General features: G+C 52.4%; 3 protein-coding genes across 3 annotated transcripts; 1 reads left to right on the forward strand and 2 right to left on the reverse strand.

The window, feature by feature from the left end:
• Nucleotides 1-355: 355 nt before the first annotated feature.
• CCDC94 (coiled-coil domain containing 94) lies at nt 356-2177 on the reverse strand. Its single transcript, XM_006100552.3, has one exon. It carries the CDS (start codon nt 2098-2100, stop codon nt 1120-1122), a length of 981 nt encoding a protein of 326 aa, XP_006100614.1. The 5' UTR covers nt 2101-2177; the 3' UTR covers nt 356-1119.
• A 9396-nt stretch (nt 2178-11573) lies between these two features.
• On the forward strand, nt 11574-15152 carry GNMT (glycine N-methyltransferase). Its single transcript, XM_006100553.3, has 6 exons — nt 11574-11860; nt 12878-13005; nt 14015-14131; nt 14342-14484; nt 14585-14706; nt 14794-15152. Exons 1-6 carry the CDS (start codon nt 11616-11618, stop codon nt 14963-14965), a joined length of 927 nt encoding a protein of 308 aa, XP_006100615.3. The 5' UTR covers nt 11574-11615; the 3' UTR covers nt 14966-15152.
• A 273-nt stretch (nt 15153-15425) lies between these two features.
• On the reverse strand, nt 15426-27320 carry PEX6 (peroxisomal biogenesis factor 6). The gene is given in 18 exon segments (XM_006100554.3): nt 15426-15753; nt 15956-16095; nt 16246-16323; nt 16449-16565; nt 16860-16968; nt 17190-17251; nt 17343-17548; nt 17628-17760; nt 17909-17985; nt 18174-18369; nt 18956-19164; nt 19514-19625; nt 20284-20417; nt 20500-20602; nt 24089-24172; nt 24658-24821; nt 26334-27155; nt 27158-27320. Coding segments are annotated over 18 exon segments (2955 nt in total). The 5' UTR covers nt 27230-27320; the 3' UTR covers nt 15426-15616.
• Nucleotides 27321-27848: the final 528 nt, after the last annotated feature.

Consider the following 27848-nt stretch of genomic DNA (forward strand, 5'->3'; position numbering starts at 1 on the left):
AAAACAGATGTTATTTTGTTAGGAATTACTTACCAAAGTGGTCTTGGCATTTTACTGTCCGACTCATCAAGATGTGATGGCAGGTGCTGTCACCTGTTTCATGAGCGATGCTTAGCCTGTGACCAAAGTTCAAATAGTGGGTCATTTTCATGTGGAAACACAGCTCAAAGAGCAGATGGGCATATACTTAAACAGCTGAGAGAGCAGATGGGCATATACCTATGAGATATTACTGAGGTTAGCACACCTTAAAACTGCTTTTAACAAACGTGATAATGGAATTCTCAGATGCACAAAGCTTTATAGAATGTAGACACCATTAATTAGTGTACAATCCAATGATACAGGGACCAACTTTACACTCACTTAACAAAACTTTATTAAAGCAGAGTCTTATTTGGTATATTAAAAAGTCCAAAAAAGGATCCTTGCAATAAATCTGCTAGCAGAGTCCATGGGGGTGGGTGGCTTCCTGCCCCTCCCACAGTATCCCAGTGTTCAAGCTGGGTAGGCAGTCAGCATAAAAGTTTTTTCAGCAGCTTGGACTGGAGTTCTGAGTCCATCCTCTGAAAAATGAATTTCTACCAGTTGTGAATTAAAAACAGCCAGGATGTCTTCCACTTGTGGTTACTGTATATACATAATTCACTATTCTAGGATTTTAATGTGACCTCAAATAGGAATTGATTTGAATTATGTCCAATGGCAGCAATAGTCCCAAAATAACGTCTTTCTGCGTGTGTTCCTTTTATTGGTTCCAGACAATTTTGTAGTGGGAAGGGACGGAGCCAACAAGGGTGGGTGGGTTCCCTCACATGCCCAAAACATGGCTAACATCTCAAGGACTGTCCAAGAGACCATGCATTCCTCCAGAGATGTCACAGTCTTAAACTTGGTACCAGGTGGGAAATAGCATGAGCTTTGGCCCTAGAGGTCGGAAGGAAGGGCTGGTGGTTGGGGGGACAGAGAGAAACTGAGTCCCTCAGCTGAAACCCTGGCTGGTCCCACCCGTCTCCAAGACATTAATTTTTGTCCAGTTGTGCTCTGGTTGATGACAAGGCCTCCTGCCCCAAACATGGGCTGGAGTTGGACATATGACCCTTGTCCTGGAAAAGGGCCTCAGTTGCTGCTGCTGCTGCTGTCCTCACTATCCGAATACGCACCCAGCTGGCTCAGAGAGGAGGTGCCGGGCGTCCTGGGTGCAGGGTCTGCGGCTTTCCCGTTCTTCATAGTGCCCAGTGTGGGTGCCGGCTGGCCCTGTGGGGTGCTGCGATCCAGGCCTGTTTTCTTCACCACCACGAGGCCTGAGAGCTGGGGCTTGCTGCCAAGGGTGCCCACACTCCGCTCCCAGCTCTCCATCTTCCTCTTCGCCTTCGGGCCTTCGTCCAGGATTGCTGTGGGGTTGGGGCTGGGGTTGGGCAGGACGGCCGGCTGGGGCGGGGCAGGAGCAGCATCCTCTTCTGAATCGGAGTCCTCCAGCAGTCTTCGTTTCCTGGCTTCTTCCACCAAGGCTGCCGTCTCCCTCTCGTCCTCCTCCTGCTCCTGCTTCAGTCGCTCCTCCTCGGACAGGCGGTGCTGCCGCAGCATGGCCTCAAAGTCCACGTGGGCCTGCCGCTGGTTCAGGTCCTTGAGCTCCTGCAGATTCTCCAGCACCTCCATCTCCAGCTTGGAGTCCTTGGTTCGGTTCTCCAGCACCTTCATGGGATTGTTCAGCTCCTCGTCCTCCCGCTCCTTCTGCACTCGCTTCTCCTCCTCCTCCAGGAGCTTCTCGGCCTGGAAGTTGCGCGTGGCCCCGTGCTCCATCGTGTAGTCGGTGTTTTCGGGGTCTGTCTTGAAGGTGATCTCTGCCAGGCAGCGCGTGCACTTAATGTAGAAACGGAAGATGGGCAGGCCCAGGTAGACCTCGTTCTGCACCGTCTCCTTGCGCGCGTTGAACTTCTTACCCTTGTAGATGTATTCTCCGCACGTCTTACACCTCATATTGAAGGGGGCCATCAACCGCACCACGTACTGCCGATCTTTGGGGAGCTTGAGCTTCGGGATCTTTGACGGGTCAAAGTCGGGGGGATAATACTTATTTAAAACTTTTCGCTCCGACATTTTCGCCCCCTATTCTTCTCACTAGCACGGGAGAACTGTTTAGGACCGGTGTTTACCGAACTTCCGCTACACTTCCGTCGACGTCACTCTTTCTGCCTCTATGATTGGCTGCAGCATTCGCATCTTGCCTTTTTCATTGGCTCCAACCCCCGTCTGTCAGGGTCCAAATCCTTCTGTCTATCTTCCCGAGTTGCAACCTCTGTAGTGCGTAACAAAGGTTCCGGCGGTGGTCTGGACTCGGGGAAGTTACGAGGAGGCGCTGCGCTAGTTAAAATGTTGGCGTGATGGGAAGTAGCTGGTTGCGGCATTCCCTGTGCTTCATTCTTTTATTCACCAAACAGAGCGCTCGGTGTTGAGTGCTTACCCCGTGTGCTGGCCTCTGGGAGCCCACACGTTCCATGTCCCAGCGCTGACGTGGACACTGGGGACAGTTCCCACGGGCTACACAGGTCGCCACAAAGAAGCACCCAGGACACCCCGCCCCAAGTTTAGCTTGAGTCCCAGGCTGACGCGAAGACAAGCTTCCAAACCTACCTCCCCCGACGCTCACACTAGCTGCCGAATATCCCCCACTGCCCTCCTGCGTTTTCCCTTTGAAGAGAACGTCTCACCCCATTCTTTCCCCGGCCGCCTCCCTTCCCATTTCCCCCCCAAATTGTGGTAAATTGGTTTTTAACATTGTGTAAGTTTCACATGTGTAACTTTATAGTTCAACATGGGTATGTACTACAACTTGATCACCACCAAAGGTTTAGTTTCCATCCATCGCCACAAAATTGAGCCCCCCCCCCCCCACCCATTTGGCCCACCCCTCACGAACCCCCTTTTCCTCTGGTAACCACCAATCTGTTTTCCATATCTATGAGTTGGTTTTGTTTGTCCTTTTTTAAAAAATATATTTCACATATGAGTGAAATCGTGTTATTTTTCTTTGTCTGACTTATTTCACTTAACATAATATCCTCAAGGCCCATCCATGTAGTCCCAAATGGCAAGGTTTAATTCTTTTAAATGTTTTGTGGCTGACGAGTATTCCACTGTGTACATATGTCACATCTTCTTTATCCATTCATCTGACAATAGACACTTAGGTTGTTTCCATACCTTGGATATTGTAAATAGTGCTGCAGTGAACACAGAGGTCCATATATCTTTTTAATAAATGTTTTTGTTTTCTTTGAATAAATACCCAGAAGTGGAATAGCTGCATCATAGAGTAAAGAGTTGTGGTGGTGGTGTTTTTTAAACATGAAGAATTTTAGGCCCTACCCGGTTTTGCTCAGTGGATAGAGCGTCGACCTGTGGACTAAAGGGTCCCAGGTTTGATTCCAGCCAAGGGCACATGTCCAGGTTGTGGGCTTGATCCCGACCCCCCTCCCCACCGCTCGCAGTGGGGGACGTGCAGGAGGCAGCCGATCAATGATTCTCTCTCATCATTGATGTTTCTATCTCTCTAGCTCTCTCCCTTCCTCTCTGAAATCAATAAAAATATATTTAAAAAAATAATTTTAGTCTTTTCAGCCAATTCCAAATAATAAACATTGCATATGTAAAATATTACCTGTTTTTAAAAATTTATTTGCGAGAGAGAAAGAGAGAGGAAGGGCGAGAGAAGAAGAGAAACGTCGATTTGTTGCTCCACTTACTTATGCATTCATTGGTTGAATCTTGTATGTACCCTGACCAGGGATCAAACCTGCAACCTTGACTTATTGGGCCGATGCTCTAGTCAACTGAATTACCCAGTCAGAGCTTAAAATAATTTTTGTTAAGTCAAAATAAATTTATATTCTGTGACATTTTGTTCCATGCTGCAGGACCTCAGATTTGGGTTACCTAAAATTCACAGCGACTAACCAAGGGGCGGGAGGAGGGCGGGGGGAGAGAAAGACAGCTTCAATATATGTCCATGGTCAGAGGACATGGACTATTTAAAGATAAAGGACTGCAATTATTTGGTACATTTGGTAGTAATTAAAGAAGATTAAAAACAATCAGATACGATTTTCTACCTAATGGAATATTAAAGAATAACATCTTCATGTAAAGAGCTGAAACAAATATTTTGTTTTGGGGACAGTATCAATTAATAGAAAAATTCCGCCCTAACCGGGTTTGGCTCAGTGGATAGAGTGTGGCTCAGTGGACTGAAGGGTCCCAGGTTCGATTCCGGTCAAGGGCATGTACCATGATTGAGAGCACATCCCCAGTAGGAGGTGTGCAGAAGGCAGCTGATCGATGTTTCTCTCTCATCGATGTTTCTAACTCTCTGTCCCTCTCCCTTCCTCTCTGTAAAAAATCAATAAAATATATTTTTAAAAAATACAAACAGCATATTTCACAGAGCTAGAATAAATACTCCCAAAAATTTATATGAAATAAAAAAAGACCTGAGCTCAAGCTGGTTTGGCTTAGTGGATAGAGCATCAGCCTGCAGACTGAAGGGTCCCAGGTTTGATTCCTGTCAAGAGCACGTACCTCGGTTGCAGGCTCCTCCTCGCCCCGGGCCCTGGTCAGGGCACGTGCAAGAGGCAACCAATTGATGTGTTTCTCACGTTGATGTTTCTCTGTCTTTCCCTCTCTCTTCCACTCTCTCTAAAAATCAATGGAAAAATCTTCTAGGTGAGGATTTAAAAATATATAAAATAAAATAAAAAAAGACCTCGAATAGGTGCAGCAATTTTGAGAAAAACAAAGTTGGAGGAACCACAATACCAGATTTCAAGTTAGATTACAAAGCCACCATAATCAAAACAGCCTGGTATTGGCGCAAGAACAGGCATATAGATCAATGGAACAGAAAGAGAACCCAGAAATTGACCCAAGCCATTCTGCTCAATTAATATTTGACAAAGGAGGCAAGAGCATACAATGGAGTCAAGAGAGTCTCTTTAATAAATGGTGTTGCCTAATGGAAATGTAGAAGAGTCCTAATTGGTGTAATTTCACAAGCCAAAATGGTACTCCTTGGAGAGTCAAAGATATTCTGCTTATAAGTCTAAACTAGAGGGCTTTTCCTTCATATTTGCTTCTAATTCTTTGTAGTGCTTTGAATTGTTTATTTTACTAGAAATGCAGTGAAGTATTGTTTATTCCACTGAAGTGACTTGAAATGACCTCCTGCGCTTTGGGTGCAAGTTGATGCTGAAAAAAAAACCCACCAAATAAAACAAAACACAGAGTTGCCACACCAGTGTCTGCATTATAGGCCACTAGATATTAAACTCCAGGAAGTTTGTAGAATTCCTCCGGTCAGCTGCTGTACCCCTGTGCCTTACAGGTTCTTTGTAGACTCGCCTTATGATTTGCACGAAAGACTGGGAGGAGGGGAAGCGGCCATGTCCTGGTGAACCTATGCAAACACAAAGGTTCCGAGGCACAATGCAAGCAAGCATGTGTCCTGTATGTCAGAGCCCGGGTCTGCACCATGAGCAGTTTCCATAACTGTCCAGTTCCTGCCATCTTTCAGACTTATAATCTGCTCTAGATACTTAGTTTGAACCCCTAGGTTGTGAAATGTATTCGTTTCCTGCCATCATTACTGTAAAATCTTCTTGTTCATGAACAATGGATTTGTCCTTTAATTTTTTTTTAATTGTTGAAGGTTGTCTTTGAGTGTAAGATCTAACTTACCAGAAAAGGAGACTTTGTAATGTTAAAAAAAAAAAAGTCCTCATTCAATAAAAGTTGAAAAAAAATAAATGGTGTTGGTAAAATTGGACAGATACATGCAAAAAAATGAAACTAGACCACCAACTTACACCATACACAAGAATAAACTCAAAATGAATAAAAGATTTAAATGTAAGTCATGAAACTGTAAAAATTCTAGAAGAACCATAGACACCAAAATCTCAGACATCCCTCATAGCAATATGTTTATGGATACATCTCCTAGGGCAAAGAAAACTAAGGAGAAAATAAACACATGGGACTACATCAAAATAAAAAGCTTCTGCGCACAGCAAAGGAACCATCAACAAAACAAAAAGATAGCCCACTGTGTGGGAGAACATATTTGGCAATGATACATCTGATAAAGGGTTAATATCCGATATATATAAGGAACTCATACAACTTAACAAAAGGGAAGACAAACAATGCAATTAAAAAATGGACAAAGGACCTAGATACCTCCAAAGAGGACATACAGAAGGCGAAGAGACATATGAAAAAATGTTCAAAGTCACTAATCATCCAAGAGATGCAAATCAAAATGACAATGAGGTACCATCTCACACCTGTCAGAATGGCTTCCATCAACAAATCAACAAAGGACAAATGCTGGCGAGGATGTGGAGAAAAGGGAACCCTAGTACACTGCTGGTGGGAATGCAGACTGGTGCAACCATTATTAAGAACAGTATGGAGTTTCCTCAAAAAACTTAATATGGAACTGCCATTTGACCCAGTGATCCCACTTCTAGGAATATAGCTTAAGAAATCAGAAACACCAATCAGAAAGAAGATATACACCCCTATGTTTATAGCAGCACAATTTACAATAGCTAAGATCTGGAAACAGCCCAAGTGCCCATCAGTAGATGAGTAGATAAAAAAGCTGTGGTACACTTATACCATGGAATACTATGCAGCTGTAAAAAAAGAAAGAATCTCTTACCCTTTGAGACAGCATGGAGGGACCTAGAGAGTATCATGCTAAGTAAAATAAGTCAGTCAGAGAAAGACAAGTATCACATGATCGCACTCACATGTGGAATCTAAGTAACAAACAGATAAGCGGAGTAGATCCAGAGAAATGGAAGCATGGAACAGAGTGTGGAATCTCAGAGGGAAGGTGGGGGAGGGTGGGTGGGTGGGAGGTAATCAACCAAAGACCTTGTATGCATATATGCATAACCCATAGACACAGACAATAGGATGCTGAAACCTAGGGCAGGGAAGGGGGTGTGTGGGCTAGAGGGGGTCAATGGGGGTAAAAGGGGACATATGTAATACTTTAAACAATAAAGAATTATTTTTTAAAAAAAGAAAAATTTCATTTGGAAAATGATCTATATCTATATATATAAAGCCAAGCAACTGGAATGACCGGAATGCCCGGTCACTATGACATGCACTGCAGCCAGCCAACCAGCCCGATTGGGGGCGAAGCCAGCCAGCCAACCTCCTGTGGCCCCTCCCTCTGGCCAGCCAGCTCCCATCGGCCAGCCCCCATTGGCCCCAATCGGGGCAGGCCAGCCGGACCCTACCTGTCGGAAGCCAGACCACCCTTGCTGCTTGACACAGTCACTGCAGGGAAGAAACATCTGCACAGCTTATATTTCAAGGGACCTGGCGTATATGGCATATGGTTTGCTCCCCCTCTTAGTGCTATGTGTTTTAAACAGGACCACCTCCCTGAGAAAGGTTGTTTCCACAGGTTAGGGATTAACAGGACTAAGAAAGAGAATAAATCAGTAAATCCCCCTAGTGTTACAGAAATACCATGTACTACTTATGAAGAACTTGGACTAAGACTGTTGGCAATAAATTTGGGACTTGTTGGGCCCACATCCCCAGCGGTCTGCCCACCAGGGAAAGCACCAAAGCCTATACCCCTGGAGACCCACCGACACAGGGCAGTCCCAGGGAAGGCAAGCAGCGGGGCTGGGAGGACATAACCTTTACTGGGTAGGATAATCTCCTTCAGTCACTTCCTTGTAGCTTATCAGTAGAGTAGTAGAATAGTGACCTTGGAATAGCCCTTATAATGGAACACAGAGATTAACCTAGACAAGATTAAAATCAACAGAACTAGATAGAGACAGGATTTTTGGCAACGGTCAGATAAGAAACAAGGAACTGTATAACGTTACCCAAAACATACCATGATGTGATTATAGAGGCATGCTTATAGGATCAAATGGTATAAATATAGATGTAACAGGACAATAAAGAGAGAACCTGGCTATGCTGATCAACTGAACGCTGCCTCCTTGTCATTCCTTCTTCGCCGACTCCGTCCACACCTTTGGGAACCTCTGGACCTGCTGGGGCTGGACCCCAACACCTACCCATGCATAAATTCATGCACCGGGCCTCTAGTCTGATTATAATCATTCACATGTTCATCTCTTGAAAAATTGTGGGAGCATTTTATTTATATTTGTTAAAATATTGATGTTTAAGATTTTTGAGAAATATATATTTTTATTTAAAAAAAAACAAATACTTAAATAAAATTCCTTATCCGTATGGAGAGATGGCCTTTAGCCTAAAGGTTGCAACCAATGACAAAAATGCTATCCAAACATTCAGAGGTGTGCATTACACCTAAAATTCAAACGACTTTTTTTTAATTATATATATATATATATATATATATATATATATATATATATATATATATATAATTTCAGAGAGAAAGAGAGAGAAACATCAATGATGAGAGAGAACCATTGATCAGCTGCTTCCACACTGGGGATTAAGCCCACAATCCGGGCATATGCCCTGACCAGGAATCGAACCATGACCTCTTGGTTCACAGGTCAACGCTCACCACTGAGCCATGCTGGCTGGGCCAAATAACTTTATTTTAAAACAGGAAAGGGAAAAAATAAATAGTTTCTGGACAAGAAAAAAAAATTTGTGGGTATAGTATGGGTAATCATGTTAAAAATTACACCAAATCAAAAACAAGACACTTAAATAGTTGTTCTACGTAATTTTTTTCCTTTTTGTTTCAAGGTAATTTTATCAAAGAGCTTCAGAGTCTAATCTCTGAATGGCAATTTCTAAATGAAAGGGTGGGCAAAGATGTCTAAATTTACAAGTCAATGCTCTTCCCCAAGTCTTCACTATTATATATAAAAATATTAGGAGAAGAACGTATTCAACATCACAGTAGTATTTGTTCTTATGTGTTTCGAACCAAAGAGTCTGGTAAACCTATGGACATGATTATCCTGGTCTTTCAAAGCTGGCATTCCCCAACAGCATTTGGAGCCCTGAGGGAAGCCCAGGCTTACATCAGATCCATTCAGAGAGGGGTCAGAGGCCAAAGTAAATGGAAAAGAAAGCAATAGTCAGGGGGGAAGATACACTGTCCTAGGCCACATCACTTTTCAAATATGTTATATCCAGTCAATCCACTTATAAATAATGACAAAAATATTATTTTCCTACCATTTTGGTTGTTATTCTAATTGAACATCATTCTTCATTTTTCCTCAAATTTCTTAAGTGCATTTTAGCACTCCAATGTGCAAAAGTAGGTAATTTATTAAGTCTATTTTCCCCTAAAATTGTATTTCTTATGGCCAAATTAAGTTAACAGATATCACTCCCAGCTCATCAATTTATAGCCAAACAATGTATTCCTTTCCTCCTGGTTTGGGGTAAAATAGTATCAAGTTTATTTTAAGTAAAGAATGCGTCCTCCTTTTTAAAAAAAGAACAGTTAAAAACAAACAAACAAACAAAAAACCCAGAATGCATTTTCCTACCCGAGGAAGGAACTAATTTCCTTGGAATGGCCTCATACTTAGAAATTAATAAATAAAGAGATAAAGATATAACGAGATAAGGAGATAAATAAATAATCTAAATAAATAAATATAAAAAGCCACCCCCTAGAGAGGTGGTTATATACACAGATCGCTGCCCACAACTGAGAGGACAATTCTTTTCACCTGAGTTTTTCTCAAAGTATAGGCGTGATGGAGTAGATTTCCCCTGGAATATTCTGACTAAAGAAAACCACGTTTACTTGCAGCTCCCCAGTACAGCGCCTGTGCAAGCTTGTTGCCAAAGACCTGCCTGTAGGGTCAGCATAAGCACTAGGCTCCATTACTTGGGCACAGACAGGCCCATTCGAGGCCGTCTGTGTACTAAAGTGAAGAAGGATTACATGGGTCCTGGCTGGTAGCTCAGCTGGTTAGAGCATTGCCCTAGGTCAGAGCGTATACAAGAACCAGCCAATGAATGTACAAATAAGTGGAACAACTCATCGGTGTTTACCTCTCTCTCTCTCTCAAATCAATTTTTAAAAAATGATTACATGATCTTTGGGGTTCCTCCAGCTCCCAGATTCTATAGACAATAAAGGGTGAGGGGCCCTAGCCGGTTTGGCTCAGTGGGTAGAGTGTTGGTCCATGGACTGAAGGGTCCCTGGTTCGATTCCGGCCAAGGGTACATACCTTGGTTGTAGGCTTGATCCCCGTGCCTGGTTGGGGCATGTGTGGGAGGCAACCAATTGATGCTCTCTCTCACATCAATGTTTCTCTTTCTGTGTCTATCCCCTCCCTCCCGCTCCTCTAAAACTCAATGGGAAAATATCCTTGGGTGAGGATTCTAACAACAACAAGAAGGATGAGACTCCTTTGTTCTAAAGTCTGTATGTCTGTACCTCACTCTCCTGCAGCCAGGAGAGCAGACAGGTGGGGAGGCTGTTCTTGCTGCCCTGGGCTTCGCTGGGTGGAATCCTCTTCCTGAATCCGTCTCAGTCCAGAGTCTTTTTTTTTTTTTTAAATATATTTTATTGATTTTTTACAGAGAGGAAGGGAGAGAGATAGAGAGTTAGAAACATCGATGAGAGAGAAACATCGATCAGCTGCCTCCTGCACATCTCCCACTGAGAATGTGCCTGCAATCAAGGTACATGCCCTTGACCGGAATCGAACCTGGGACCCTTCAGTCTGCAGGCTGACGCTCTATCCACTGAGCCAAACCGGTTTCGGCAGTCCAGAGTCTTGTCCTGGGTTAAGACCTGCTTTGGGAGGAAGGATGGGTGTATACACTAACCAAACCGAGACCAACCTATGGAGTGACAGTGAGCAAGATCTAGCAAGAGGACAAGCACTCTCACCCCGACCCTGGGCTTCCTACCCTGTGGGCATCGCGGTGGAAAGCAGGTGGTTTTTAGAAGCTGGCGTGTTTGTCGAGGACTTCTAAGGACCACACTCCTCAAGCGGCTCAGGGAAAAGCTTGCTGCATCACCTACAGGACCGAGGAGCACCTGCCTCCAGGTGGGCGGGCTGATCCCTGGTTCAGAACTGCTCCTGGACTTGGGGGGCCAGACCAGCACTCTCCCCAGAGACTCCCATTCCTCCCTTCCCCGGCTGACCAGGCCCTCCGTCAGCGGGCCACTCCTTCAGATGTGCTAATGCCTTCCTTCACCAAGGATGGCCCAGCCCTGGGCGCTGAGCTCCGCGTGGACCCGCCTGGCCTGAACCTCCCAGGACCAGCGTGGGCACCGGCTGGCGCTGAAGAAAAGTCATTCCTTTCTTTCCGGTTTGGGGTGGGGGTGAAGTGGGCACTCTCCCTGCTCCCCCCTCTCCCGGCCCCTCCCGGTCCTCCTGCCGGCTGGGCACGGGGCCAGTGGAGTCCTTTCCCGCCCACAGGGGTTGCCCGGAGGCCTGGATGCCCAGGCGGGCGAGAAGGGTGCGCCCAGGGTTTTGAGGCGGGGCCCTCCCCGCGGGTGCTGGGCCGGGACCCAGCAGGGGCGTGTCCCCACGCTCACCTGCCATTGGGCAGGTGGGACCGCCGGGCCTCCCGCACGGGCCGGACTATAAATGCGGGGCCGCTCGCCGCAGAGCCAGGTGCGTGGCAGGATGGTGGACAGCGTGTACCGGACCCGCTCGCTGGGGGTGGCGGCGGAGGGGCTCCCGGACCAGTACGCAGATGGAGAGGCGGCGCGCGTGTGGCAGCTCTACATCGGCGACACCCGCAGCCGCACGGCCGAGTACAAGGCCTGGCTGCTCGGGCTGCTGCGCCAGCACGGCTGCCAGCGGGTGCTGGACGTGGCCTGCGGCACCGGGTGAGCCTGGCGGGGACGGGGTCCGGGGGAACGGGGCGCCGCACTGCCGGACCTGGCCTGGCACCGCGGCGCAGCTGCTGCTGCCGGGGCCGGGAACCGCGTCCGTCCCGCCGGCCCACAGGCAGGCCCAGCGCGCGGGCGAGGCCGGCGGGGTGAGGGCGCCCAGACCGGCGGAGAGGGAGGGTGGGCACAGCGGGTGGGGAAGGCTGCGCGCCCCCGCTGCGCCAGGGCTGGGCTTTGGGCCAGGGCGATCGGATCCTGCTCCCGCGTAATTCCTCGGGTGATGGCAATTGTTGACAATGAACATTTGCTCAGCATGCGTCCGTGCCAAGAGCTGTGCCAGGAGCTTTTGAAACATGTTTTGAAAATCCTCACAAACCCCGAGGAGGTCAGTGCGCGGTGGTATCCTATTTGCAGCCACGGGAATTCGGCCTCGGCGAGGGCAAGGTCCCCCAGCTGGCGGAGAGGAGAACCGACCAGGGCGGCTAGTGTCTGGCCTGTGCTCTTCTGGGCACACGCTTCTTAGCTTCCAGGAGCCTCCGTTTGCCCGGCTCTCAGATGGGGCACCTCCTCTTTTGTTTGTTTTTTCAATCCTCCCCCTCGAGGATACATTGATTTTTAGAGAGAGGAAGAGAGAGGGAAAGAGAAAGAAATATCGATGTGAGAGAAACACATCGATTGGTTGCCTCCTGCACAGCCGGGGCTGGGCAGGAGCCTGCAATCCAGGTACGTGCCCTTGACCGGAATCGAAGGCCAAGGCTCTACCCACTGGGCAAACCCAGCTCGGGTGGATTGCTGAGTTTTAATGCACATTTGTAGAATATCTGGCTCTGAATAGGTGCTAAAAACCAAAACGCAGTGTTGGTGCCTGGCCATAAGAAATAGATTTGCCAGGTCACCTGATGTCAGCGGAGCGGGCCTAGGGAGAGGAAGTGGAGGAATGGAGTGTGAGGGGCCTCCTCGCCTTCCCAGGCCCCCTGATTGCCCCTCTCTGCCTCTCACCCCCGTCCTCCCCAGGGTGGACTCCATCATGCTGGTGGAAGAGGGCTTCAGCGTGACCAGTGTGGACGCCAGTGACAAGATGCTGAAATATGCGCTGAAGGAGCGCTGGAACCGGCGGCATGAGCCCGCCTTCGACAAGTGGGGTATGCGGTCCAGCCAGGCAGGCCCTCCCAGCCCAACCACCAAGGACACTGCTCTCTCTGCCCTGGGCTCCTGGGCAGGGACACAGCAAAATTACTGTCATTTCCCTTAAAAGGGGGGCTTAGGTGCCAGAATGAGATATCAGGTATGAGGAGCTAGTTTTTAATTATATTATAATATATATATATCCTATATAATAAAAGGGTAATATGCAAACTGACCCTAACAGCAGAACGACTGGGAATGACTGGTCACTATGACACTGACCACCAGGGGGCAGATGCTCAATGCAGGAGCTGCCCTCTGGTGGTCAGTTTGCTCCCACAGGGGGAGCTCTGCTCAGCCACAAGCCAGGCTGATGGCTGCCAGTACAGTAGTGGTGGTGGGAGCCTCTCCCGGCCCTGGATGCCAGAGGGATGTCTGACTGCCAGCTTGGGCCCAATCCCCCCAGGGAGCGGGCCTAAGCCAGCAGGTGGACATCCTCCGAGGGGTCCCAGACTGTAAGAGGGCAGAGGCCAGGCTGAGGGACCCCCCCCGAGTGCACAAATTTTTGTGCACCGGGCCTCTAGTATATATATATTTGATTTCAGAGAGGGAGAGATTGAAACATCAATGATGAGAGAGAATCATTGATCGGCTACCTCCTGCATGCCCCCTACTGGGGATTGAGCCCACAACCAGGGCATGTACCCTGACAGGCAATCAAACCTCGACATCCTGGTTCACAGCTCAATACTCAAATCACTGAGCCACACCAGCCGGGCTTAATTATATTTATAATGTCTTTCCCTCCCCCCAAATAAAAGCCCATAAGCACAAGTCCTCCTTTTGAACCATGGCTGCCTTCTCTCTTGACCCCTCCTCCCTTTCACCCTCCATGTCCATAATGATCCCCTCCCTGCAGAGTCCCTATGTGTCTCTTGAGGGGAAACCGAGGCAGAGCTGCACTTGGTGGAGATGGGTACTGGTGGTACCAGGGTGCCCGCCTGATCTCCCCTTCCTGGCCCCCAGTCATTGAGGAAGCCAACTGGATGACTCTGGACAAAGACGTGCCCCAGCCACCAGAGGGCGGCTTCGATGCTGTCATCTGCCTTGGAAACAGTTTTGCTCACTTGCCAGACTGCAAAGGTGAGAGAGGGTGTGGCCCTGGCATGGCCCTTGCTTTGAGCTCTACCCCCTTTCCACAGCCCTGGGCACCTGCTCTCCTGCCAGAGCAGACTATGCTTTCTGCCCCTCTCTGCCTTGGCACTGGCATCCTTGGGTAGTAGAAAGATGGAGGGGAGACTGGTGCTGGGGGCCCTGAGTAGACACAGCCTTTCGCCCCTGCCGGGAGCTCAGGGGACCAGAGTGAGCACCGTCTGGCGCTGAAGAACATTGCGAACATGGTGCGGCCAGGGGGCTTGCTGGTCATCGATCATCGTAACTACGACCACATCCTCAGCACAGGCTGTGCACCCCCAGGAAAGAACATCTACTATAAGGTGGGCCCCTGAGGGAGGGCCCAGAGTGGGAGGCGGGATCCTGGGGTCCAGGCCCCACAATGGCTGCAGAGACTAATGCAGCCTGCACCACCGCTTACAGAGTGACTTGACCAAGGACATCACGACCTCAGTGCTGACAGTGAACAACAAGGCCCACATGGTGACCCTGGACTACACGGTGCAGGTGCCGGGGGCTGGCCAGGACGGTTCTCTTGGCTTGAGGTATCCCCTTAGCTAGGTGGGGGATGTGTTGGGGGGGGGCGGTGCTGAGGCCACCAGTCCTCACGGTTGGTCGGGTCTCTGTTGCAGTAAGTTTCGGCTCTCCTACTACCCTCACTGTCTAACGTCCTTCACCGAGTTGCTCCGAGCAGCCTTTGGGGGCAAGTGCCAGCACAGCATCCTGGGTGACTTCAAGCCTTACAAGCCAGGCCAGGCCTACATTCCCTGCTATTTCATCCATGTGCTCAAGAGGACGGACTGAACGTGGCCTCAGCCCCCACAATCCTCTGCCCGGGCGTTGCCGGGCTCGGTCTGGGGAGCCCCATGCCAGCAGCTCCACATGAAGATCCTGGCGGTGTGGGGAGGGGCCAACTGCAGCTGGGGTGCAGGGATCTGGGTTCAGCCTAATGTGAGGGTGAACAATACAGTCTGTGCCTTTTTCAGTTCCAGCATGTCTTGTGTTTATGTCGGAAGGATCAGGCTCCTGTGGAGCCCACCCTGCCCTCCCCTGGCTTACTCTGTCTTGCTCTTCCCCACACCACACCACCACACCACCACACCACCACACCACCACACCTCCACACCACCACACCACCAGCAGAGGGCAGCATACACTTTATTTCTACCTACCCACCTGGCCCCCTCACCACACCTCCACACCACCACATCACCACACCTCCACACCACCACACCACCAGCAGAGGGCAGCATACACTCCTGGGAAAATGGACAGGGGATGCCTCTTGAATTCTCTCAGGCCTCTCCCCTTGGCACCCAGGGGATCTCCTGGAGGTAGGCAGCCTCGGTGGGTAATGGCAGCGAGACAGAGCCCTCTGCTCTCTCAGGTCTGCGGGGATCCCCAGGGAGCTTTAGCCACTGCGGGTGGGGAAGGGTCCCAGACTGCAGGAGGCCCCTAGCAGGCGGCAAACTTGCGCTGGATGCGCTTGTAGCGGAGCAGCTCCTGCTCACTGACGGAGGGCTCCAGGCGGGCGGCGGCCTGCAGCAGGTCCTCCATGGTGAGCAGCAGTGCTGCGCTCCGGGGCTCCAGCCCTAGGGGGACGACACGGGGAAGGGAGGCCAGGGTTCTCAGCCCGTCTGGGGAACTCAGGCTCTGTCCAAGCAAGGAAAGCCCTGGGGGAGCGCCTTCTTGCCAAGTCCCCGAAACGCCAAGAGTCCCTCTTCTGAAATCCAGAACCGGGCCTGTTTTCCCTCTAGCTTTTCGGCTGACCTCTGGGGCAGGCGAGGGGCTCACCTTCCTCCAGGTCCCGAACCCTGCGTTTGAGGGCAGCTGTCATGGCATCAGAACAGAGGGAGTAGAGGTCCGCACCGGTCAGCTGGGAAGGGCAGTGGTCCAGCACGGTCACCAAGCTCACGGAGGGCTCCAACTTGAATCTGTTGCAGCGACACAGGATAGAAAGTTTTACCCGGCATGCCCTACTCCCTCAAAAGAATACACTCCCTGACCAGTGTATTTTGCACACTGCACTTATCCCCTAACCAGACCAAGGCCCAAGCCCTCTGGGAGTCTCCATCAGGGCATACTTGCGTGTGATGGCGCTCAGAACACGGAGCTGGGAGGCACGGTCCTCGCTCACCCCCATAAACACCAGCTTGTCAAATCTTTAGGGAGAGAGGTGGGCACACGTGTCAGGGAGCCCGGCATAAGGGTGAAGGAAGAAGGCACAGGACGGGGCCGAGGGACGAGCCCGACTGGGTCTGGTGGAGGAGAGGGACAGGATGGGCACCTGCCAGGCCGCAGGAGGGCAGGGTCCAGGAGGTCTGGTCTGTTGGTGGCTCCGATCACAAACACATCCTGAGTGCTATGAAGCCCGTCCAGCTCAGCCAGCAGCTGAGACACCACCCTGCAAAGGAGGAGCGAAGGGGAGTCCTGGGCCCCCTCAGCTCTGCCCCGCCTGCCTGTGGGGCCTCTCCGTGCCCGCCTTCTCCACAGGGCCCCTTGCTGAGCCGTGCCCTGAGCCCCTCCATGCAGGCACCCATTCTCCTCAATGCCCCACACCCAAAGCCACAGCCCGTTTAGCGTCCATTATACCGTCTCAGAACCGGAAGGACAGGCACTCCGGGCTCTGAAGACTGCTGCAACCCATCTCGCATCCCTCTGTCCCGGACCCAGGCTCCATCCTGGCTCAGACCCCCACCTGTCCATCACACCTCCGGAGTCTCCGCTTCGCCCCCGGCTCGGGGCCAAGGAGTCCAGTTCATCAAAGAAGATAATGCAGGGAGCCGCGGCCCTGGCCCTGGCAAACACTGAGGAGAGAGGGGCCCACAGGAGGGGAAGCTCAGGGGGGCTTTAAAGTCAAGATATGAGGGAAGAAAACCCAGGCTGGACAATTCATTACTAGCGCTCCAGGAAGTAGACTTGTGGGAAGGAAGACGAGGAACGCCCATGAGCAGCCTGAGGGTCAGGGGGTCGGGGTGGGGCGCAGGGGCCATGGTTTCAGGACTGGAAGCCCTGCCCACTCGCTCACCTTCCCGGACGTTCTCCTCACTCTGGCCCACGTACATGTTGATGAGCTCTGGCCCCTTCACGCTGAGGGAGAGGATGTGGGAGGTAACACTCGTTAGACACCCAAACGCGATCGGCTCAATCCACCCAGCATCTCTCCAGGCCCCCTGGTCACCTGAGGAAGGTAAGGCTGCACTCCGTGGCCACTGCCTTGGCCAGGAGGGTCTTGCCGGTGCCAGGAGGCCCGTGGAGCAGGAGGCCTGAGCGCCTCAGGCCCAGGCTCAGCAGCTCAGGGTGCTCTAGGGGGAGCTGGATGGTCTCCAGGATCTCCCTCTTCACCTCCTGCAGCCCGCCCACATCGTGCCAGGACACCGAGGGGATCTGGCGATGGAAGCGCCCGGTTGGGGATACGCCGGAGGGCGGAGCGCCGGTCCCACCTCCAAGGGCCTAGAGTCCCTACCTTAGGGGCTCCGATGGCCTGGGAGTGAGCTGACTGCAGCTGCTCCAGGGCCTGCCCGAAGTCCTCCGCCAGGAGCGGAAAGCCAGCAGCACACAGCTCCCGCTCATCGTCCTCACTCAGGCCGCAGGCCAAACTGCAAAGAGAAACCCAGGGAGGTGTCTGGAGGACCTGGCCTGAGGCCTCCCCGCCTCGGGGTCCTGTTCCCTCCCCCTTCCTTACCAGCTCCCACCCACCCATCTTTCCTCTTGTCACCTTTGCCCTTTTATACCCAGTTTTCTTACCCAGAGTTCCTGATCCTGGTGCAAGCTGCCCGGCTGCTGTGAGTCAAAAGGGCACAGAGATCTCCTACCACAAAGCCCTGGGAACCACAGGAAAGGACGCATGAGCAGGGCACAGTAGGCAGGAACCCTTGGGTGGCTGGTCCTCCAGCCGGAGCTGAGGCCCAGTGTTGGTGCCTCGGGGTTTCCTACCCTCACTTGCAGGACAGCAGGTCTGAGTTCCTATGACAGAGAACGTGGGAGGACCAGACCCTGCCTCGGTACTCACTGCACACCGCCGAGCCAGCTGTGCTAGGTCCACCTCTTGGCCCAGGGGCAGGCGGGCAGTGAGGGCCTGCAGGACGCTGAGCCGCTGCCCCTCTGACAGCACAGGCACCTCCAGCTCATGCGGAAATGCTGTCTGCACGTCAGCAGGCAGGTCCCGGGCCCGGCTTGTGGTGGCTACAACCATCAGTGGCGGGCAGCTGCGGACAGGGAGTGGGGACAGGGAGTGGGGACAGGGAATGGGAACTGGGAGTGGGGACAGGGAGTGGGGACTGGGAATGGGAACTGGGAGTGGGGACAGGGAGTGGGGACTGGGAATGGGAACTGGGAGTGGGGACTGGGAGTGGGGACAGGAAGTGGGGACTGGGAGTGGGGACAGGGAGTGGGGACAGGAGTGGGAACTGGGGGAGAACTCTGCTGGCAGCTGAGCACTGCCTTGTCCTGATGCAGGGGCAGGAGGGCGGGGAGGTTGGTGGGTGCTAAGATGGGATAAGGAGATGAGCACCCCAGGCTTCCTGGATGGGCTCCATGGGAATACCTCGAGGGGGACCTGTGTCCCCCTCACACAGGGAGCTGAGGGCAGAGGCTGTGCTTTTCCTTCAACCTAGTGCTCCCCAAGAAAAACTAGGGACCACATCCTTCTCCCCCTGGGTACCCCTAAGCTCCTCGGGGCTGTCAGGAGGGCAGCCGCATTGGCAGTAGACGCTGGAGAAGCCATGGGACGGGTGAAGGCTAGAGGACGAAAGGCTGCATAGAGGGACGAGGGCTGGGCCCGGCTCTGCATACCTGGCGAGGGGGTCCTCATCGAGGAGGAGGCGACGCAGCGTGGCCACCACACGGGCGTCCTCACCCAGCCTGTCGCGATCCCGGCCCAGAAGGTCCAAGGCTGTCAGCAACAGAACCACAGGCCGGCAGCGCCGGGCCCGGGAGAAGGTGGCCTGCAGTTTCGTCTCCACAGCCCCGCTGCTATCTGCACAGAGGCTGGAGCAGGGCACCTGGGGAGGCGTCCCGATGGGCCTGTGAGCAAGGGCCAGGTGGGACTGGGAGGAGGAATCAGGAGGTGCAGGCCACCTCTCTTTGAAGGGAAGGGATGGGGAAAGAAGGGACTGCTGGCCGGTCCCACCTCTTCTTTACCCGAACCTCATTCCCGGGACCGTCCATCAAAATCCTGAAACCCCCTCCTTGAAAGCATCTCTCAGGAGCTGAGCATCAAGGGAAATGGTGACCCACTGGGCTGAGGAGTTAGAGCCAGGCTAGTAGCCAGAAGGAAGAGGGGAGAGGGAGAAGGGAGAAGCTGGGCTGGGGAGGGGAAGCAGTTGGGTTCTACTCTCCAGGTACCCTCACCTTCAGCAAGTGGAGCCCGAGGCGGCTGCAGGCAGCAGCCACTGCTGTGGTCTTCCCACTGCCCGGGGGGCCCCGCAGAAGGACGCTGCCAGTTCCCGTCAGCAGGGCACCCCTGCAACCAGAGGACAGACACGTCTCTTCCACTCTGCCCAAGATTTAGGGTCCCCAGTAACAGCAGAGCCTTGGATATAGAGCACAGGCACCCTGTTTCTCTCTCCCTGAAGCTCTCCCACCCACCCCTGGGCTGTCTCCACACCGTGAGGCCATGTTTCCCACGCCACCTATGGTGCTCTGGCCGGGGCGTGGCGGGTACCCAGCAGCCAGCACTGATTCCCGTTGTCACCCCTGCTTCTTCCATAAAGCCCTGTGTGTCTGGTCTGGACTGGGCTGGTATCAGGGAAGGGTCTGTGTCTGCACTTGGGTCAGTGGCCTGGAGAGCTGTGTCCCTCCAGGTCAGGGTGGTTGGTGAGGACTGGCATGGCTAGTGGCCCCCAAGGGGAAGGGTGGTCTCAGAGACAGCAGTCCCTGGTGGCGATTCTTCCTCCACTGCCAGCCTTGGAGGATGGATGCTATCCCCGGAAAGGAGTCTGGGAATCTACCTACGGAAAGCACAGGGGCTAGTGGCATTGGCCTACTGGTGTGGGGGAGGCTGGCATGCTGGTGTGGGAGGTCCGGCCGATAGCACGTCCACCAGGGCATGGGCACTGCTAGTCTGGCCTGCCCCCCTCCGGGGATGTTGCGACCCCCGAGGCGGCTGCAGCCTCACTCACCCTGGCTGGAGGCGAGGTTTGAGGGCAGCACACAGCTCGGTCACCAAGGCCTCCAGGCCCGGAGGAGACAAGCTGCCCCAGAGACTGGATTCTCCCGACGGGACCCGTGGAACAGGGCTCAGGGTAGAACCCACCTGCGAAGGTGGGAGGAACCTTTAGTTTTGAGAAGCTGTTTCTGCTCCTTTCCTCAGTCTACTCCTCCCCCCAGGGCCTCACCAAGTACAAGGAGGTATGGGTGGTGTCGGCCAAGTAGGCGCTGGTGGGCCCATCTGGAGCTTCCCCAACTGTCTTCTTCACTTTAAAGAACATCTCCTGCCACCTGCAGGAAAGAGGCCCCGTGAGTCCCAGACCCAGACCCACAAAGCCCCTCCCCAAGGACAAGGTGGCTGTCAATCACAGGGGTCCGCTGCAGGGACAAACTCAAGAGCGGCACAAATAAATGTCCCAGGCGTGGCGGGGATCGGGGTGGGGGAGCTGGGGGAAGGGAAAGTAGAGGGCCTTTCTTCTTCTTCTTCTTTTTGTAATCCTCACACAAGGATGATCTTTTCCCATTGATTTTTAGAGAGAGTGGAAGGGAGCGGGGAGAGACATAGAGAGAGAAACATTGATGTGAGAGACACACTGACCAGAATTGAGTACATGACCCTTCAGTCCAAGGGCTGACACTCTAACCACTGAGAAAAACTGGCCAGGACTTCTTATTTTTGTTTTTGAAATTTTTTTTGGTTAATCCTCACCCAAGGATATTTTGTCCCATTGATTTTTAGAGAGAGTCAAAGGGAGGGAGGGATAAAGAAACAGAGACAGATGTGAGCGAGATACATGGACTGGCTGCCGCCAGCACATGTCCTGACTGAGGTACATGCCCTTGACTGGGAATTGAACCCAAGACCAGTTGGTGTGTGGGCTGATGCTCTAACCACTGAGCTAACAGCCACGGCATAAAAATCAATATTTCTAAGATGTATGAATCCATTCAGCAGATTAGTGGTTGCCAGGGGCTGAAAAAAGGAGGGAATAGGGAGTGACTGCTAATGGGTCTGGAATTAGGTTACACAACCTTGTGAATATACCAAAAACCACTGAGATGTACATTCTAAAAGCATGCATTTTATGGTATATGAATTATATCTCAATTTAAAAGTTAACATTTTCCCTTCCTTTGGAAAAAATTTGAAAAGACTGCACCGGCCCCAGCTTCATTTGATTCTGTTCCAACAGGTCTGGGGTGGGGCTCTGGCATCTGTATTTTTCAAAAGCTCCTCAGTCATAAGCAGGGCCATGCAGGCACTGGCCAGTGTCATAGAGAATTAGGGTTACCCAACCTGCTGCTACTGCTGCTGCAGGGAGCGGTAACCAGCCCAGGTCCTCAGATGAAGAAATGATGGCCGAAACCGGTTTGGCTCAGTGGATAGAGCATCGGCCTTCGGACTGAAAGGTCCCAGGTTCGATTCCGGTCAAGGGCATGTACCTGGGTTGTGGGCACATCCCCAGTAGGAGATGTGCAGGAGGCAGCTGATCGATGTTTCTCTCTCATCGATGTTTCTAACTCTCTCTCTCTCTCTCCCTTCCTCTCTGTAAAAATTCAATAAAATATATTTTAAAAAAAAAAGAGAAAAAAAAGAAATGATGAACTTTTCCTCTCTGTAGTCCTCAGGCAGCAAGGCAATGGCAAAGCCAGGCCATAACCTTGGCCTCACTGAGGTCCAATCAACCTGCAAATTCCTTTGCTCACAGTGACCCACAGTCACAAAGCTGCCCCCTTCTGGGAGCAAAAGGGGAGTGGTGGGAAAGCCTCCAGGTGGCGGGGGAAGCACATCACGCTACTATTATGAAATTCTTGTAGCTATTACGGTAGGCAGTGATCCTGCTAAAAACTGGGACATCAGGAAAACTGTCTTCCTGTTAATCATTCATTATAAACAAACAATGGATGGGTCTACAACCTAGACTCTCAATCAAGCCCAACATCGTGAGTCAGGGTATATATGGCCAGCACTGGGACCCAAGGAGCAACAGCTCAGTGCAGGGGTGGGGGAGACGGCTCTCTTCCGTGCAGGGCGGCTGGACCACTTCGCCCTGCACAGAGTACAAGGGTCAGAACTTTGGAACATAACTGGACTCTGCTGGGGAACACTGGGTTGTGTTCCCAGGAGCCAGATGGGAGACAGTGGAGCCTGGCTCCCGTCAGCCTGGTTAGGGAAGTGGAACACAGGGTAGAATCTGTAGAGGTTACATTATCACAGGAGACTCCCTGCAGGGCTTCCCTTACCAAGCTCAGGGGACAGGGCTAAAGCACTCATCCTCACCTGTCCTAGGACCCAACTGTCCTTCCAACCCCGCTTTCCAGGACCTGCTCAGGGGGAAGGAGTATGCGCTCAGCCCCCCGAGGAGGGAGACAGATCTCTAGAGGGTTAGAATGGCAGACGTCCAGGAATAGGACTGGCTTGCTGGTCTGTCTCAGGCGGGCCTGGTGCCTGTTTCCCTTTGATCATGCAAAGGGTAGACATTCTACAGTTCTCCTCCAGCACGCTGGCTCATAGGCATTAGAGGATGGAAGACAGAAGTGGGACGTGGCTGGTACCTGCCAGCCTGGCACTCCCCCCCCAGTCCCAGGTGTACATTTGATCTGGGAAAGCTCCAAGAGACGCCATGTGCTACACAGGGCACTACCACAGCCCTAGATGTTGGTCAAGAATAAATCAAACATCTCTCTCTGGGCAGAGGACCCAGGCTGGCTGGGCCTGAGACCTTGGTCCTGATGATGCTTAAACCCAAGATCCCGCAAGCTGGTCCCACCACCTCGATGAGCTTTGCCTGAGAGTTGGGTTTGTGCGTCTGTCAGTTGTTCTCCTAGAAAATCGCCACTGGAAATTAGTCCTGAAGAGAGGGACTGACCGGGGTACGGGCACAACACATCCTTCCCGCTTCATATAAGGCCACAGCAGTCTCTGAATCCCTTTCCTCACCATTTTACAAGGAGCCTCCGTGGTCAAGAGTCAAGAGGAGGAGAAAGGTTGGACTCTTCCTGTTTCAAGGTTCTTGGTTCATTTATGCTTATTTCTCATTCTCTACTGAGGATAAGGAAAGAGGGAAGGCCTCTCTAGGCTCGCAACAATCCCTCGCTCCCCCTTTTGGGACATAAAACCGAACAGCAGCATGTGCACACTCCATCAATTAGGGTAGAAATCAGAGCCTGGGTCTCCTCATGCTGAGTATGGGGGGGGGGGGGGGTGGTGGCCCAGACAACACTGTGGTTGAGAACGGAAAACAAGGAATTCCAACCTGGGTCTAGGCCATTCATTTATGTCTCATGCTTTACTTTACCTAGGACCACCATTCCGTTTGAGGATAAACCCCTCCCAAAGCTAGCAGGCAGTGATTCTTAATCTTTTTTCCGTTATGTGCCTATTGAGAACCTGAAGATTGGAAAATGTACAACAACAAAATGTTCTTATGCACAAAATTATTCCATACCACTTGGGAAGAGGGGGCTGTAAAGCTCCTGCACCCAGATTATGGACCTTGAGAGCCTGTTTGGAGGTTCTAGCAGGGGAGCAAAGCTACTCGTATACCCTTGACCGAAGACCCTCCTCTGGGGGGGTCATCCTCTTCGACAGAGCATGCAGCTTCGGGAGGGATGCACATGGATCGGTGAGGGAGGAGGGGGACACCCGCCTAGCCAGCCAGATCAGCCGAATCAACCCTGGCGATCAATGGGGTGACAGATGTCGCAGCCAGATCACCCTCACATCCAGCACCCAGATTATGAACCCCAGCTGTGAGAGAGGAGGCAGCTGCATACCTGGGCAGTTTCTCTGGGCTTCCTTCCAGGGTCTCTACTTGCCCAACTGTTGGCACACACAGAACATCCCCTTCCTGGACTGCCCTGTAACACAGCAGTGGCCCTGGTCAGCTCACAGTGGGCGTCAAGAGCATGTGCCTGACATATTCCCTCCCTCTCCCCCCCATTCCCACCACCAACATGAAAACTACTTCCTGGGGGCCTACTGCCCACCCACAGACCCCAAGCAGTTGTCCAGAGAGCAAGTCTGTCCTAGAATGGGCTGGAGGAAATGGCGGGGAGGCTGGAGAGGGGAATCAGGAACCAGGGAGGGGTGAAGCAGGATCCGGCTCTCTTGGGAGTCCTCTCAAATCAAAGCAGTTTCTCCGTTTAGAATGTCCAGATTCACCTCAAGGTCCAGATTTCTCTTCTCCTGTCTGCCTGACACACCAGGAGCCTTCCAGCCACAATATTGCTTAAAATGTGGCTCTTTAAAACCAGAGGCTCCATGGAACCTGGATCTCGGTGTGATGGGACAGGAGAGCAATGGGGGTGAGATGCTATCCTCCTAAAGGGGGTAGCCAGCTAACCTGGGTGTCTGAAAGTGCTGATATAGAACGTGGTCATAATTCCCACTCGTGCTGTAGTGGGGAGAGGACACAATTTCGATGTGTAACTCTTTGGCAAACGGAGGCCCAGGCAGCACCGAGCAGCTTCCTTTGTCTTCAGGGGTGCTGGAGCCTTCCGAGTATCTCTATGAGAGAAATAACCATCACCTTATAATCTTCTCCCAGAGTCAGGCTCTGCCCTCTCTCTTAGCAACCAATATTTCTACTTTTATCCTCTTTCATTCCCATAACCCCAAGGCTTGTGGGAGGGGAGGTCTAGGAGAGCAGAGCTGAACACCTGTATCTTCCCTAGAAAACAGAAACCTCTCCAGATGAGCATGAGGAAAGGGTTTCTGACTCTGACTTTTCTTTTTTCTAACTCCAAAAGTTCCCCAGTAAAGAGAACTCTTCTGTGATACCTTCAAGTTGGGCCAGAGCCACTAAAATGGTAGCCATTGAATTCCCACAGTCCTTTAAATGGCACCAGGCAGCCACTGGGCTTGATGTTAAGTGGACATTAGGGCGGATACTCTGAATTCAGGCGGTGGGAAGAGGATATGATCTCACCGAAGCTTAACGGGTTGGTTCAGCTGAATGAGCTCCAGTCTGAGTCCTCTGGTAGTTTTTCCTTCATTCAGAAGGAAACCCAGTCCTGGCTCCCATTCATGCATACATCTCTTCTCGACATCCCATGGCCCTAGTTGGCTAGCCTAGCATCATCTAACAGAACTACCTACGGTGACAGAAATGTTCTATATTTACATGTGCCTATTGAGTACTTGATATGTGACTAAAACAACCGAAGACCTGAATTTTTAACTTTATTTAGTTTTAATTAAAGAGTCACAAAGTGGCTAATGGCTTCCATATTGGACAGTGCTTCAACATCCATCTAGGAGCTTAATTAAACATTAGACTATATTTGTCCCCCCCCCCCCAAAAAAAACACCCCACAATTACCTTCTTGAAGTAATTTTCTCCTTAAAGGCAGAAACCAAAAACTTCACTTGGATATATTTAATAAAATATTACAATTAAACACCAGGCACCAAAGATAATAAAGGGCCTTCCCTTCAAGAAATTTACAATATATAATTGGGGATTCGACAGATGACATGAACATAAAAAAAGGCAGAATAAAATAAATGCTTCAAAAAAAGGCACAATGCTATATATAAGAGGATGTCATGTTAAATTTTTGATGGTGAAATTAGGAAAGGCTTTGTGAGGATGGTGGCATCTTTATATGGGCCTTGAAGGAAAGGATGGTTGCACTTTTAACAGATACAGGGGAGAAGAACAGGAAAGAATTTGAAGCCAAGGATAAGCATGAGCAAATCACTGAAGTATCATCCCCCATACTACCCAGCACAATACGGGGTACGCCGGCATTTCCACAAACACTTGTTAGGCTGAGCTGATTAATGTGTACCCCTGGTGCTTGGTGCACCTCACATTTCACCCCAATAGAAGAAGGCCCTTCCCACGCACCAGCGCACTATGGAGGAGAACGATACTTTGATTGTAGAGAGAGGATCAATCAGGCTGAGACTTAAGCGAAAAGTCCAAGATCTAAGTAGCAAAGGACCTTTACTTCTGATTAAAACGAAGAGGGGAGAAGGCGCATAAGCATTCCTGGCCTCCGTCCTATGTCCTACCTGGATTCTGAGCTCTCCCACTTCTAGGAGGTCACAGCCGAGGTTAAAAGCCAGAGTGGCGGGCACGAGGGCCAGTCCATCGGCGAGGGGCTCTCCCACCGGCCCAGAGCCGGGTCCCAGCCTCTCAGAAAGGTCCCAGCGAGGCTCCAGGACCTGCACCCTGGCCAAGCGGGGCTGGGAAGCCTTCGAGGACGCTCCGGCCGGGGTCACCCACACCCACTCGCCCTGGAAGAGGCCGAGGCTCCGGAGACAACTCCGGCTCACCCCCAGGGACTCTCCGGTCCCCCCTAGAACGCCCCGGAGTCGCCGGACTGCACCGGAAACCGCGAAGGAGGACACCAAGGGCGGGGGTGGGGGCCGGCTGCCGTCCCCCGTCTCGGGGCCCGGTTTGGACCGCCCTCGGAGCTCAGTCACCGCCAGGCGCGTCCCCGGGCCCAGCAGCCCTTGCAACGCCGGCCGCGTCTCCAGCACCCGCGGCCCGGGCACGGGCAGGGCCTCCCCGCGCCTCACCAGCAGCGGCCCGATCCGCGGTCCGAGCCCGGGCCCCGGCGAAGTGCCAAGCAACGCCCAGCCCAGCGCCGGGGGCCGCCGCACCGGCCGCACCCGCACCCGCGTCCTGGAGCCCAAGGGCCAGGAGCCGGAGCAGCGGCGCGGGCTCACCAGCAGCTGCGAGTGGCCCGGGACCCCTGCTTCCTCGACCCTCGCGGCCCGCTCCCTCCAAGGGCCGCCACCAGGCAGCGCCGGCCCCCACCGGGGCTCTCTCCTGCGGGGCCGCAGGGACAGCAACAGGCCGTGCCCCGCCGCAGAGCACGGGGCCCCCGGGCGGCAGCAACACGGGCCAACGGGGGTGTCTCGTTGGGGAAGGGCTCCAGGACCCGCAAGACGGCCAGCGCCATGGCGACAGGGACGCCGGGGGCCGGAGAAGCAGCGCGCCTCCCGGAGCCAGAGAGCCCCGCGGCTCCGCGGCGTGCGCCGTTTCCGCTTCCGTCGGAGGAGGTGCGAGGCAGGTGGGTGGGGCGTGGGTGCAGCGCGCTTGCTCGGAGGGTGAGCTGCGCCCTGGCTCGGTCTGGTGGGTACCTCGATGGCAGTAACACAGTGCGCTGCGGTGGCAGTCTTTGCGCACGCGTCCTTGGAAACCGTTTCCAGGGATTTGCCTTGCGCGCCTGCTAAGGGAGGCACGTCCTCTCAACCACCTTGCCCCATAGCATGCGCCTCATTCCTTGAATCATCAATGACCGGTCAGCGTGCAGCGGGCCAAGTCGGCCCGCGGCTGGGAGCTGTGGGTGGAGTGTTCAGGAAGGAGCCCATTTCTCTATGGAAATCCTACCGTTCCCACTGTGCGAGTGTCGGCACTGAGGTTTGGGGTTGTGGGAAGGTTGAAGGAGGGAGTGGTAGGATTATAAAACGGTCTCAGGCGTGCTTGTGGGTATGCAGTGCTTGCTGGCTGAGTTGCTGCATGTGATTCATGGAGCCCTGGAGTGCTGAGTGCTGCCACACCTGTTCCAACGCCTCCTA

Source organism: Myotis lucifugus, unplaced genomic scaffold (genome assembly GCF_000147115.1).
Source record: "Myotis lucifugus unplaced genomic scaffold, Myoluc2.0 scaffold_318, whole genome shotgun sequence".
Taxonomy (NCBI): Eukaryota; Metazoa; Chordata; class Mammalia; order Chiroptera; family Vespertilionidae; genus Myotis; species Myotis lucifugus.

Excerpts from the sequence above, each read along its gene's own strand:
- CCDC94 (XM_006100552.3), bottom strand. The coding sequence starts at position 2,100 with ATGTCGGAGCGAAAAGTTTTAAATAAGTATTATCCCCCCGACTTTGAC.
- GNMT (XM_006100553.3), top strand. The coding sequence starts at position 11,616 with ATGCGGGGCCGCTCGCCGCAGAGCCAGGTGCGTGGCAGGATGGTGGAC. Across the intron at positions 11,861-12,877 it reads GACGTGGCCTGCGGCACCGG|GGTGGACTCCATCATGCTGG; the intron begins GTGAGCCTGGCG and ends CGTCCTCCCCAG. Across the intron at positions 14,132-14,341 it reads TCACTTGCCAGACTGCAAAG|GGGACCAGAGTGAGCACCGT; the intron begins GTGAGAGAGGGT and ends CCGGGAGCTCAG.